This window comes from Peromyscus maniculatus, chromosome 4 (assembly GCF_049852395.1).
Source record: "Peromyscus maniculatus bairdii isolate BWxNUB_F1_BW_parent chromosome 4, HU_Pman_BW_mat_3.1, whole genome shotgun sequence".
In the NCBI taxonomy this organism is placed as follows: domain Eukaryota; kingdom Metazoa; phylum Chordata; class Mammalia; order Rodentia; family Cricetidae; genus Peromyscus; species Peromyscus maniculatus.
Window position 1 is genome coordinate 7,723,184 of NC_134855.1, and position 13,922 is coordinate 7,737,105.

Genomic DNA, 13,922 nt, shown 5'->3' on the forward strand with positions numbered 1-13,922 from the left:
TGATCCCGGAGCCGCCGTCCCGGCCTGCGATTGGCCGGCGGTGGGCCAGGGGGCGCGGCCAGAGCCGCGGCGCGCGGCGGGGCGGGGTTCCCGGAAGCGGCCCCTCCCTCCAGCCTGCCGGCTTCTCGGAGCCCGCGCTCGCCGTCTGAGGAAAGCCGGCGTGCTTCCGCGCTCCGGTTTCTGCCTGCCGCCCTCAGCCCCGCGTCCGGCGCCCCCGCCTCGCCCCCGATGGTGAGCAGTGTGTTGTGCCGCTGCGTGGCCTCCCCGCCGCCGGACGCCGCCGCCGCCACCTCGTCGCCCGCCTCGTCGCCGGCTTCTGTAGGGGATCCGTGCGGCGGCGCCGTCTGCGGCGGCCCGGACCACCGGCTGCGCCTGTGGAGCCTCTTCCAGACCCTCGACGTCAACCGCGACGGCGGCCTCTGTGTCAACGACCTGGCGGTGGGGCTGCGGCGCCTGGGACTGCACCGCACGGAGGGCGAGCTCCGGGTACGATTGCGTGCGCCGTCCGCGCGGGCTGGGAGGATCCGGGAGGGCCTGGAGAGCGCCCCGCGCCGCGGGGGACGGGCCGGGGCCCCAGGGCCTCTCGGGCAGTCCTCTGGAGCTTGTCAGGCTTGGGGGGGCGCGGCTGGAGCTAAGCGGGACCCCTGGTGTTGGGAGGTAGTGTCCCTTGACTGACAGATGGGAAGGACACTCTCACCGTGTTGAGCGTAGGGCTCCTCAAGTGGGTGCCAGGCCGCGAGAAAAGCTCGTCGTGGATGCAAGTGGGCACCCTTGGCTCTCTTTATGAGCAGAAAGCCCCTTCTTGCTCCCACTTCCTTAGCGCACAAGGACAAATCTCAAGACTGCCTTCTGGACCTCAAGGCCAAGTTGGTGCCAACCCTGCCCCCACACCCAGGTTCCTATCCATCCATTCTCATCGTCACCCCACCCTCTTCTCCCCCTCTCGTTTCCATGCCACCGGGGCCCCTCATCTGGTTGCTCGCAGAAACATGTGGGTGTTGTGGGGAAGGAAAAATGGGAACTGGGGTTCTAGGCAGATCTGCGTGGATGTGGGTGGTGAGGACAGAACTGTTCTTTCTTATGACTTAGCCCCCCCCCCCACTGCTGTTCCAGAACCCTGGGTCAGGATCCCTTTGCGGAGCTGGAGTGTGGATACGTTAAAGAATCTGAAGGAAGATTCTGTTTTGTTTTGTTTTGGAGAAAGGGTTTCTCTGCGTAGCGCTGGCTGTCCAGGAAGTAGCTCTGTAGACCAGGCTGGCCTCGAACTGACAGAAGCGTGTCTGCCTCTGCCTCCTGACTGCTGGGATTAAAGGCGTGGGCCACCGCCTCTGGGCTGGAACATTTTTCAAAAAGTGAAAGTGTACTTCTAAGGGTAAAGTTGGCTGAGGTGGGGTGGGCCAAATCGGGGAGACAGGGGCGGAGAAATGGCCATCTGTCTGTGCGTCTGCACGGAAGAGAAGTGCTGTCTGTCCTTCCTGCACACAAGAGGCCCTTGAGCAGTGGCTTTTTCTTCCCTTTGTTTCGTGACTGGTTTTTCAGTTTGGCTTTAGCTGTGAGTGCCCTTAGCCGTCATTATGGTGGCCTAGCCCGGCATACAATCTGTGTGGTTCTACTGAGCAGTTTGCCTAGTAACTTGTTTCTTCCCAAGATCCTGTTTGGTTCCTTTATATGTACAGTCACTAAGAATTTCATAGCCAAGTACGAAAACCTGGTAAGGTGGCAGTGAATCATGACAGCTTGTTGCTTGGGTGGCCACACATAAGGTGTCATATCCAAGGTAATCTTGGATGAATATCCAAGATATTTAACCTACTTAGGATCAGCGTAGGAAGCCCAAGGACGGCACTGTGTAATGTAGAATCCTTGGGTTAAGCCCAAGAGATTTAAAGATAAGATTTCTCTATGTAACCAGGTTGGCCTTGAACTCACAATACTCCTAGCATTAAAAACAAAACCAAGAAACTTATTTTAAGAAGTTAGTTTTAGGGGCTGGAGAGATGTCTTGCCAGTTAAGAGCACTGACTGCTCTTGCAGAGGTCCTGAGTTCAATTCCCAGCACCCACATGGTGGCTCATGACCATCTGTAACTGGATCTGATGTCCTCTTCTGTCGTGCAAATAGAGCACTCACATGCATAAGTAAATCTTAAAAAAGGAAACCAATTTTTAAAAAGGTTAGTTTTATACAGAATAGTGTTCTGAGCTGGCTGTTTCCCCACATACATCTAATGGATCATCTTTCTTTTTTTGTTTTTTTGTTTTTTTGGATTTTTGAGTCAGGGTCTTGCTATGTAGCCCTGGCTGTCCTGGAATTCACTATGTAGACCAGGCTGGCCTTGAACTCAGAGATACGACTGCCTCTGCCTCCCAAGTGCTAGGATTAAAGGTCATCTTTTGAAGATAGGATAGCTAAACTCAGAGAATCTGAAGCCCACATGGCCTTTATTCACATCCATTGGGAAATCAGTCTATCGTTCAATTGTTGGTATTGTGAATATTACGTTGTTAAATTTAGCTATCTTATTGGTAGTTTAGGAGACTACTAGAAACCAGCCTCCTGATTTTGATACGCGTTTTCGGTCTTGAGTTGGTCTTGAGAGAATCTGAGTTTGGCTGGAGGGGTTAGTGCAGCCTGGGCTCCCAGTGATCCTTCTTGCTCTTCCGACCCTATGCAGTTGTCTGTGGTAGTAGGCACACTGAGGACAGCTGGCTGTGGGATGGGGGCCATGTTTACGCCAAGCTTTGTGACTCTACAGGAATCACAGTGTTCTGGAATTCATGGCACATCTGATATTGGTCCTAATCCATTTTTTTGGCATTGATTTTGGAGTAAAGGCAAATAAGGAGAAAGTGACGATTCTCCAGTGCTAAGAGAAAGCTTCTTTGTTTGAGACATTTTCTTGCTCTGGTAGCTCAGGCTCAGAACTCAGTATAGAGCCCAGGCCAGCCTCAAATCTCAAATGTACAGCCATCTTCCTACTCAGTGTCCCTGTCTGTCTGCCCTGCCCCTCTGTCTTGGATTGTGGTTATGAGCCACCACTCAGGTAAAAGAGAACCTTTTGGTTAACCTAAAGAGCTTAACTCTCTGTGGTTACTTTGACTCCACACTATTTGACTCTTTGACTGACCTAAGTTGTGTGACTTGAAACTTTTTTTAAGCAGATTGAACATAGATTATTATTATTATTATTATTTTTATTTTTATTTTTTTTGGTTTTTCGAGACAGGGTTTCTCTGTATGGCTTTGCACCTTTCCTGGAAGTCACTTTGTAGACCAGGCTGGCCTTGAACTCACAGAGATCCACCTGGCTCTGTCTCCTGAGTGCTGGGATTAAAGGCATGCGCCACCACCGCCCGGTGAACATAGATTATTAAGAAGTCAGAGTGGGATATCCTAAAAATTTTTTGTTTGTTTGAGACAGGGTTCTCTGTGTAGCCATGGCTGTCCTGGAACCCAACTCCGGGTTGGCTTCAAACCTGCCTCTGCCTCCGGAGTGCTGGAATTAAAAGTGTGTGACACTACCACCTGGTTCTAAAAGGATTTAAAATATATATATATTTTAATATATATATATTAAAATATATATATAAATTTGAGGTATTGATTTAATATTAACTCCGAGCTCTTATAGTTTTTAAAAAAATTTTAAGTTAGCATACCAAGTAATGTGTGTCATTGGGGCATCTTCATATGCACTTCATTAATACTTCCTTTTATTCCTCTCCCTACCTCTCTTCTGGTTTTGAACAACTTAAATTGTTGTATGGCTTGAGAAAGATTAGAATTGATTCACTTTATTAGTTTATTGCCTTTGGGGAAGCATTTTAGCATTGGAAAGAAAAAGATGTTCCTTCTGTAAATAACTAGGCCGTAGCAAGACACCCCACCTCATGCACACCCCACCACTTCCTGTTGAGTTCATTACTGTTAGCTGCCTAAAGAAAAAGCCAGCGCTGTTGTTTTTACAGAATTGGTAAGAGCCAAAGAACTTGGGGGCCCTCTGGGTAGAAATGGGTGCCTGCTGTGGGATAAGCCTTGACAAACAGTGCAGTTGGAAGCTGCTTCCCGTGGCCCCTGGGAAACTAGTCTGAGGTGGAGGTTTTCACAGGAATCAGAGGTGAGCTGTTATCAGCAGATGCAGTGAACTGGGGTCATGTGACTCCACAAAGCTTCCTAGCTTATAACAGCTTGAAGTGAAGTTTTCTTTTAAAAATAAACCAGCAAGTTTTGCCTTCTGCCTTTGTTCCAGAAAAGACTGAGACAGAAAAATTACTTAAAATGGAAATGGGCAGAGAAATTCATGGCAGTCAGCCAGGGAAATTTTCTTTGTAAGGGGCATGTGAGGAAGAAGCCTGTCTTGGGACAAAAGGAAGGGAAGGTTTATTAAAGAGAATAAAAGATGATGTCACCGGTAGTGACTTTGGGAGATGACACTCAGCCTGAGCTAATTATAGCATTGACTATTTCAGGCATTTTCATGTGACCAAACAAAATTTATGTCTTAAAACAAGTTTAAAACAGGTTAGGTGGCTGTGTGGCAGTGGCACATGCCTTTAATCCCAGCACTCAGGAGGCAGAGCCAGGCAGATCTCTGAGTTCAAGGCCAGCCTGGTCTACAGAGTGAGATCCAGGACAGGCACCAAAACTACACAGAGAAACTCTGTCTCAAAAAAACCAAAACCAAAACCAAAACACCAAACAAAACATACATTAGGACTTGGCAGCCAAGTAGAGGAAGAAAGCAGTTTGTTTTACCTGTAAACAGTTGTGCTTCTCTCTAGATAACATTTGTGGGCTCTCACAGGCAAGGATTTCATTCAGGAGAACATTCCAGATGCCATGTTGTTTGCTGATCTAAAGACTTGTATGTACAGCTTGAGTCCTACAGAACAAACATGATAGTAACATGATTTTACATCATTTTACAAGGGAACAAAAGCCATCCAGAATGATGATGCCTTTAGTGGTAGCATGGTTTCAGGTTAGAGTGGCTGGGCAGGAAGATCACTTGAGTTTAAGAGTTTAATGCCAGCTTGCCACATACTGCAAGGCATGCTCCTCTCATCTTTAATGAAGTGAGATCCAAACCTGGCCTTTGGGGAGAAAATGAGAAAGGGGAGGTCAAACCCACAGTCTTATGTAACCTAAACAAGTGACGTACCACTGAGCCACATCCCCAGCCCAAGATACCCATTCAGAACCAACCAGGTGCTTCCAAAGTGCAGCTTTCAAGGTTATCCCAAGCATCCCCTGTCAAAGAGCAAGAGCCCACCCTGCCCTGTCTCTTTCCCTGACCTGAGTAGTATGCATAGGAGGCAATCTCTGGTGACTTAAATCATCAAATGAAAGGTTGTTACTGTTGATCTGGTATTGTTTAACCAGACAGCATCCCTAAACTTCCTACCTTCTTCAGGTTGGCCCAAACTGGACAGATTTAGATAAGATAGTCTTGCCTATAGAAGAAAGGGCTTATTTTTTTGAGACAGGATCTCACTTACTCCAGGCTAGGCTTGAACTTGCTACGTTTCTGAGACTAACTTTAGAACTTCTAATCCTTGAGTGCTGGGATCACAGGTACGTGCCACCATGCCTGGTACAGGGCTTTGTACACGTTAGGCAAGCACTCTGCCAATTGAGATACTCCTAGTCTCCTCCCACCCCCTTTGGGTGGAGACAGGGTTTTTTGTAGCCCTTACTGGCTTGGAGCTTGTTTCTATTCTTCCGACTCAACCTCAGAGTGCTAGGGTTACAGGTGTGAGCTTTAAGCCCAGCTAAGGAAGAGCCTTTGTCTTGGGAAGGGCACAGGCATCCTTGGGAATAATGTAATGGCCTATTTGGAAAAGATTAGACTGAGTGTATTTATCAAATCGATTGTGCTACATTGTTGCCAAATTGGTTATTGGCTCAAATTCATGATGATGGGGCCAATTTGAAAAGTGGGTATATATTTGAAACTGGACATAGTGGCACTCAGGAGGCTAATGGAAAAGAGTTGAGAGTTCAAGGCTAGCCTGAGGTACATAGTGAATCCTTGCCTCCAAAGTAATACCCCTAAAAGCTGATACACAGAAACATGTACCAAAGTAATGTGGAGGAATACTCCCTAGTCTGTCTGAAAAGTGGAGCTTCACAGATGCATTCCTTTGTTCAGAGAATCACTAATTGCTGAGCTCTCCCAGAAACCACATGGGAATGGAGCAAACAGAGCCTCTTCTGGACTTCATTTATAGTCCAGCTAAATACAGTTGTGGGGTAAAACCAGTGGACAAAACTGTATTGGTATAAAGCTGATCTGTTACACTAAGTGCATAGAATTTACCCATTTCCTTTTAGAATTGGGTTTCCTTTTCTTTTTCCTTTTCTTTTTTCTTCATTTCAAGACATGGTTTCTCTCTGTAGCCCTGGTGATGCTGGAACTCATGTAGACCAGGCTGGCCTTGAACTCACAGAGCTCTACCTGCCTCTGAGTGCTGGGATTAAAGGCGTGTGCCACCACACCTGGCTTAGAATTTAGGGGTTTGAAAGAGTCACTGACCACCAAAGTCATGCATGCAGTTACTCTTCAGCTTTCCACTTGAAGGAGGATCCTCCTTGTGGCATCCTTCAAGGATGGTCATCTAATCTGTGACCTGGATCATGCTCTTTGTTATGAGACCTATGGTCTTATATCACTTATTCACATGCTAAAAAGTACCTTCAAGAACAGAAGAGCAGTCATGCAGGAGTCTTTGAGGAATCTAGAAGTTAATGTCCTTATATGAAAATGTCAAAATGAAACCCATTATTTTGTACCCTGAAAAAAAAATACGTAAAAAGAAAAAAAAATTTAATAAAATTTTGAAAACCACCAATAGTGGTGGGTACACCTGTAATCCCAGAGTTTAGGAGGCTGAAGCAGGAATATTGAAACCAGCTTAGGGTACACAGTGTGAGACCTTGTTGACCTCCACTCCCAACACACATACAAAGGTTGGGAGACATGTTCTCTTCCCGTGATATCTGCTGATCCTACTAAAGCTGTAGGTGTTAGCATGCACATCTCACATGAGACACCTGGCATACATTTTATGGCTTCCTGGGAGTTATAGTACAGTATTTGCCAAGACTCAGCCAAGACAAAAGTCAGTCAAGAGAAGAGCATGCATTTTATGGCCTGTCTATATAAAATCCTGAATAGGGTTATCCATAGAGACAGAAAGTAGAGTTCTGGTGTCCTAATCCAGGCGAAGTAGAAATGCAGTAAGGAAGGATGGTAGGGTTTCTTCTTGAATGATAAAATGTCTTCAGGTAAAAAATGACTGTGAACACACCTACAGAGATACTGAAAACCACTTTATTTCAGAGGGTTCTCTTGTATACCCCAGGCTGGCCTTGAATTTAGTCTATAGCTGGTGATGATGACCTTAAGCTCCTGAACTTCTGCTTCACTGGGCTAGGAGGGCAGAAGTAGGCCACCACACCCAGTTTATTCAGTGCTGGGAATTAAACCCAGGGCTGTGTGCATCATTGGTAAACACTCTTAACAGCTGAGCCAAATCTCTAGCTCCCAGTTGTGCACTTTAAATAGTCGATCTGTGTGGTTATGATCTGGACTCAGATGTTTCTATAGCTTATTTTTTAGCTGCAGGACCATGGCCAGGAGGTCCCTTTTTCCCAGAATCACTATATCAGCATGGCAGTTTGAATCTCCCATTTCAGATGCTGGTTGTATGTCTCTCTCCCTCCCTCCCTCCCTCCCTCCCTCTCTCTCTCTCTCTCTCTCTCTCTCTACACACACACACACACACACACACACACACACAAGTGTATTTTTTCCAGATTTTGTTCACTTTTGATAATGTGGAAATTTTTCTTTTAGATGTTTCTGTTCTAGTTACTTTCTCTTGCTATGAAAACACTAAAACCAACTCAGGGGAAGAAAAGATTTACTTGGCTCATGCTTCTATGGTACAGTCCATCATTCAGGGAAGTCAAGTCAGGACCCTAGAGGCAAGAACTGAAGCAGAGACCACAGAGGCTTACTGGCCTTCTTCCCCTGGCTTGCTCAGCTGCTTTTTTTTTTGTTTTGTTTTTTGTTTTTTGTTTTTCGAGACAGGGTTTCTCTGTGTAGCTTTGCGCCTTTCCTGGGACTCACTTGGTAGCCCAGGCTGGCCTCGAACTCACAGAGATCCACCTGGCTCTGCCTCCCAAGTGCTGGGATTAAAGGAGTGCGCCACCACCGCCTGGCTTCAGCTGCTTAATATACAGCCCAGGCCCACCTGCCTAGGAATGGCACTGCCCCTGGTGGGCTGTCCTTCCCTGTATAAATTAGCAATTAAGAAAAACCCCATGATGGACCAATCAGACGGAGGCAATTCCTCAGTTGAGGTTCCCTATTCCCAGGTAACTCTAGTTTGTGTCAAAAGTTCCAATATTCCAAACAGCAGTCAGGTTTTCTCTCTTCACCTAGATTTGCCATGGTTCCATTTCATTCTTGCCACCAGGACGCTTGCAAACGAGTCATGCTGTGACCCCGTTGTCTTGCATGTTAAGAAGTCCAGGAGATAAAGGAAATGTCCCTCCTTATACCAGCAAGTTTCGAGTTCTTTTTTTTTTTTTTTTTTTTTTTTAAAGATTTATTTATTATGTATACAGAAGAGGGCGCCAGATCTCATTACAGATGGTTGTGAGCCACCATGTGGTTGCTGGGAACTGAACTCAGGACCTCTGGAAGAGCAGTAGGTGCTCTTAACCTCTGAGCCATCTCTCCAGCCCCCAAGTTTCGAGTTCTTGAACGTTACCTTTGTTCCTGTCCGGCCCCAAGCGCTGTACTTCATGGAACAGTGTTAGTGCTGCATGGCATGCTGGGAAGAGTTTGGGGAATTCTCTTAGCCTCCAGTTTTTTTTGAGACAGGGTTGGTTTCTCTGTGTAGCCCTCACCGCCCTGGAACGCTCTGTAGACCGGGCTGGCCTCGATCTCGGAGATCCGCTGCCTCTGCCACTGCCTCTGAAGTACTAGGATTAAAGGCATGTGCCACCACTACCTTGCTTGCCTCCAATTTTTATGTTAAGAATTATAATCTTTTTCAAATTTATTTTTATTTTATGTGTATGAGTGTTTGCATGTATGTATATATGCGTGTGCATGCACCATGTGCCTGTCTGGTGCCGGTGCAGGACAGAAGAAGGTATCAGATTGGGTTCTACTAAGTTCCCATACTGGCCTTGAGTTTACTCTGTAGCCTAGGCAATGGTCCTCTGCCTTCCAAATACCAGGGACTGTAGATGTGAGCCACCATACTGGGTCTGACCCATACCAGGTGGCTTTCCTCCTATTGATTGTTGAAAACATAATGCCCAGATGGGTTAAATGTGCTTCTGCCTGCAGTTTGCTCAGGTGCAGAGTGGAAAGTGCAGGCTGGATATGAGTGGGGAAGAGAGTGTGGCAGTGGAGAGCAGGCTCATCCACATGCTAAAGCAGTTTGGAAGAGGGTGTGGGTTCTGAGAAGCCTGGGCTTGTGAACTTTGGGAAGATTAAAATGAAATTTGTTTGTTTGTTTGTTTGTTTGTTTTTTGTTGTTGTTGTTTGTTTTTGAGACAGGGTTTCTTCGTGTAGTTTTGGAGCCTGGCCTGGATCTCACTCTGTAGATCAGGCTGGCCTTGAACTCACAGAGATCTGCCTGGCTCTGCCTCCCAAGTGCTGGGATTAAAGGCGCGCCGCCGCCGCCGCCGCCGCCGCCGCCGCCGCCGCCGCCTAGCGAAATGAAGAGATTCTGAAGGACTAGAGTTACTGTTTATTAACGTGGGTGTGTGGGTGTTCAGTGCCAACGTTTCTTGGGACCCAGATGCTCATAACACTGACCCTGCAAGCCTTTGGCTCTCTGACTAGCCTTTGGTAGTCCTGTCTCAATTTCAGTCTCCTCCTCCTGTGGAATAGGAGCTTCCCCTTAAAGATTTCACAGTACTGCACTAGGTGTACATTCCAGTGACCCCAGCACTCAGGAAGAGGCCGAATTGCAAGTTCAAGGCCGCTATGTATGAAAAACTCACACTGTCCTTTCAGTTTATGACGTTGACACATCTGTGCATAATCCAGTTCAGCATGGTAAGGCCCTTGGTCATGTTGAGGAATCACCTCAAAAGGTAAGCACTGCTCCAATGTGTGGAACAGAAAAGACCTGAACAGAAAAGACACTGAAGAAAAACAAAACAAAAGGTGTCTTTCTAAAGATGCCTTTTCCTTTAAAGCAAACAAATACATGAATAAGGCCGGCCGGCCTGCAGGAGCTGCCTGATGCCCTCTCCCTTTTGTCTGGGTTTCCAGGAAGCAGGAGGTGGTGAGTCATGGCTCATTCTCTGCTGGAGCAGTGGAGGAGGAGGCTGTTGTCCCTGTTCCTGCTGGTCCCTGAGCTTTCCTCATGATTCCATCCACCCCTGGGCTTAGCTTCTTCCAGCCTCCCTCCACCCCGAGTTAGAATTCTTTCTTATTTTTTTAAGATTTATTTATTTTAGGGCTGGAGAGATGGCTCAGGGGTTAAGAGCACTGGCTGTTCTTCCAGAGGTTCTGAGTTCAATTCCCAGCAACCACATGGTCACGAAGAAACCATCTGTAATAAGATCTGGTGCCCTCTTCTGGCCTGTAGACATACATGCTGACAGAACATTATGTATATAATTAAATAAATAAATAAATAACAAATAACAAAATGCTGTGCAGGCCGGCAGTGGTGGTGCACGCCTTTAATCCCAGCACTCGGGAGGCAGAGCCAGGTGGATCTCTGTGAGTTCAAGGTCAGCCTGGGCTAAGAGTGAGTGTGAGTTCCAGAACAAAGCTACACAGAGAAACCCTGTCTCAAAAAACCAAAAAAAAAAAAAAAAAAAAAAAAAAAAAAAGAAAGAAAAGAAGAAAGAAAGAAAATAAAGAAAAGAAGAAAGAAAGAAAATAAATTAATTTTGGAGGCTGGAGCGATGGCTCATAGGTTAAGAGCACTGGCTACTCTTCCAGAGGTCCTGAGTTCAATTCCCAGCAAGCACGTTGTGGCTCTCAACCATCTACAATGAGATATCGCCCTTTGCTGGCCTGCAGGCATACATGCATACAGAACACTGTATACATAATAAATAAATCTTAAGAAAGAAAGAAAGAAAGAAAGAAAGAAAGAAAGAAAGAAAGAAAGAAAGAAAGGAAGGAAGAAAGGAAGGAAGAAAGGAAGAAAGGAAGAAAAGAAACTGCTAAGATAACTGCTCCATCATCAGGGAGAAGGTTCTTAAAAAAAAAAAACCAGGGGGTGGTGGCACATGCTTTTAGTCCCAGCACTTGGGAGGCAGAGGCAGGCAGATCTCTGTGAGTTTGAGGCCAGCCTGGGCTACAGAGTGAGTTCCAGGACAGGCTCCAAAGCTACACAGAGAAATCCTGTCTTGAAAAACCAAAAAAGAAAAAAAAAATTTTTTTATGTGCATTGGGGTTTTGCATTCATGTATGTCTGTGTGAAGGTGCCAGACTCCCTGGAACTGGAGTTACAGACAGATGTGAGCTGCCATGTGGGTGCTGGGATTGAACCTGGGTCCTCTGGAAAAGCTGCCAGTGCTCTTAACCACTGAGCCATCTCTCCAGCCCCAGAGTTAGAATTTTTTTTTTTAACTTTATTTTTTCCCTGTTTTACAGGGAATACTGAGGGCGGTATTTCTTTCTTTCTTTCTTTCTTTCTTTCTTTCTTTCTTTCTTTCTTTCTTTCTTTCTTTCTTTCTTTCTTTTTTTAAAGATTTATTATATAGCCGGGAGGTGGTGGCGCACGCCTTTAATCCCAAGCCCACGGGTGGCAGAGCCAGGCCAGCCTGGTCTCCAAAGCGAGTTCCAGGAAAGGCGCAAAGCATACAGAGAAACCCTGTCTCGAAAAACAAAAAAAAAAAAAAAAAAATACCAAAAAAAAAAAAAAGATTTATTATGTATACAGTGTTCTGCCTGCAGGCCAGAAGAGGGTGCCAGATCTCATTACAGATGGTGTGAGCCACCATGTGGTTGCTGGGAATTGAACTCAGGACCTCTGGAAGAACAAGCAGTGCTCTTAATCACTGAGCCATCTCTCCAGCCCCAGAGTTAGAATTCTTACTAAAATCACTGAAATGCCAGTGGTGGAAAACGGCAGAGGACGCTAACTTTGGGTTTTGTGTCTTTCTGGGGCTCAAACCCTGGGTCTTATATATGCCCCTGGGTCTTTTTTTTTTTTTTTTTAAGATTGATTTATTATGCACACAGAAGAGGGCACCAGATCTCATTACAGATGGTTGTGAGCCACCATGTGGGTGCTGGGAATTGAACTCAGGACCTCTGGAAGAGCAGTCGGTGCTCTTAACCTCTGAGCCATCTCTCCAGCCCGCCCCTGGGTCTTGTATATACCAGGCAAGTGTTCTTACACTGAGCCATACTCCTAGCCTGAGAGAGTAGTTTAGGTCACCAAGAATTGAGGAAACTGTGTGCTAACCCTTCCCCTTCAGTTAGTTGTGTGACATAGTTGAATCATCATGTTTGATAAAACTAGTGACAGTGGCCACCTTAGCCAGTTCTTTTGGCCTTTGCGCATCTCCACATGCTGAGACACTGCTCTTGCCTTTGGTTAGTGTCATGTATATTTATTTGTTGTTAGGTATTTAGAGTATTTAGATTTTATTTTATTTTATTTTATTTTAAATTGAGATGGTCTTACTATGTGACCCAGGCTGGCTGGAACTCAGGATCCTCCTGTCTCCACCTCCACTAAGCATGGGGATTGTAGTTGTTCACAGCCATCTGTGCTGGCCAGTAATGTTGTCCTCAGGTGGACTTTGAACCCATAGGATGTTAGATCTGGAACACATTCAGGTGTGCAGTTCAGCCTCCACACTTACCAAGGAGGTTAAATGGCTTGTCCAGGGCTCTACAGAGGCGTTGGAGAGAGACATTCCTGTAGCGCCCCATAGAACACCCTGGGACGCAGCTCACCTTTTTCTATTTTTCATTCACATTGTAGGTGTATTTTGTTTGCCAGTTTCTTGTCTCTAACCTATAGGAAAAGGAAAACAGGACCAGAGAAGTAAATAGTCCACAATTAAATCTACTTCTGAATTGTTTCCAGGAGCTGGTGGTTCAAACCAGTCATTCTTTGTTAGACTTCTCCCAACTACCCTTAATAGCTCTGCTGCCTGTAGAAGGTAGTCTCTGAGTAGATTCCTCTTCCTGCTATTTGTTTATTTAGTCTTGAGACAGATTCTCACAATTTACCCTGCCTGGCCTTGAGCACACACATCTCTGTCTGCCTTTGTCCCCCAGTGCTGTCCCAACATGCTGGGCTCTTCCTGTGCTCTTGAGCCTGCAGTCTGGAACAGTGCCAGCACGTGATCTTGGGACGTTAAGGTGGTACTGCACCCCTGATCTGTTTTGACTCTGCTGGGTTCTCCTTGTTGGCTGTAAATTCCTGGGCTCCAATAATCCTACCCCTGGTTTCTGTGTGCTGCAGGTGGCGCTACCTGATCTAGCCTGATGCCAGGCTTTGCTCTTAAGTCAGTTTCTGAGAAACCAAAAACACTGTTTCTGGCAGCAGTGGGGATCAAATCCCAGGGCCTGGGCAAACCGGACAAGCGCTGTCCTCCCACTGACTCTGCAGGTTTACCTCTCAACAGAAACAGGAAGGGTGTGCATGGGGAGGTCTGATCCTTTAGGCACGAGGATTTTACATGCGGGCGGGCTCAGTTAACAGCCACATTCTCTTCAGAAACTTGATAGATAACAGGGTGTGTTTCAGTGAGGACTGGCTTCATTCTTGTCCTAAGGCTCAAGAGGCCTGTGCTTAAAATTGCTTAATTTTGTGCACTTTTTCTTTTAGAGATGAGAAAAAGACACCTTTGTTAAAAAGACATTCACCTTGAACGATGGGGGCTGGCTTTTCACCAGCAGGAACAAGCCATTC

The 13,922-nt window shown here is 46.2% G+C and overlaps 1 protein-coding gene across 2 annotated transcripts in view; it reads left to right on the top strand.

Moving 5' to 3' along the window:
• Positions 1-57: 57 nt before the first annotated feature.
• Positions 58-13,922, top strand: part of Slc25a25 (solute carrier family 25 member 25) — a 36,846-nt gene continuing 22,981 nt past the window's right edge. The window contains exon 1 of one of the 2 annotated variants that reach the window (XM_016002018.3): positions 58-486. In XM_016002018.3, coding sequence (XP_015857504.1) covers positions 229-486 — 258 coding nt within the window. In that variant the 5' untranslated portion in view covers positions 58-228. The remainder of the gene's footprint in view (positions 487-13,922) is intronic. The other variant, XM_016002019.3, reaches the window with a different exon arrangement.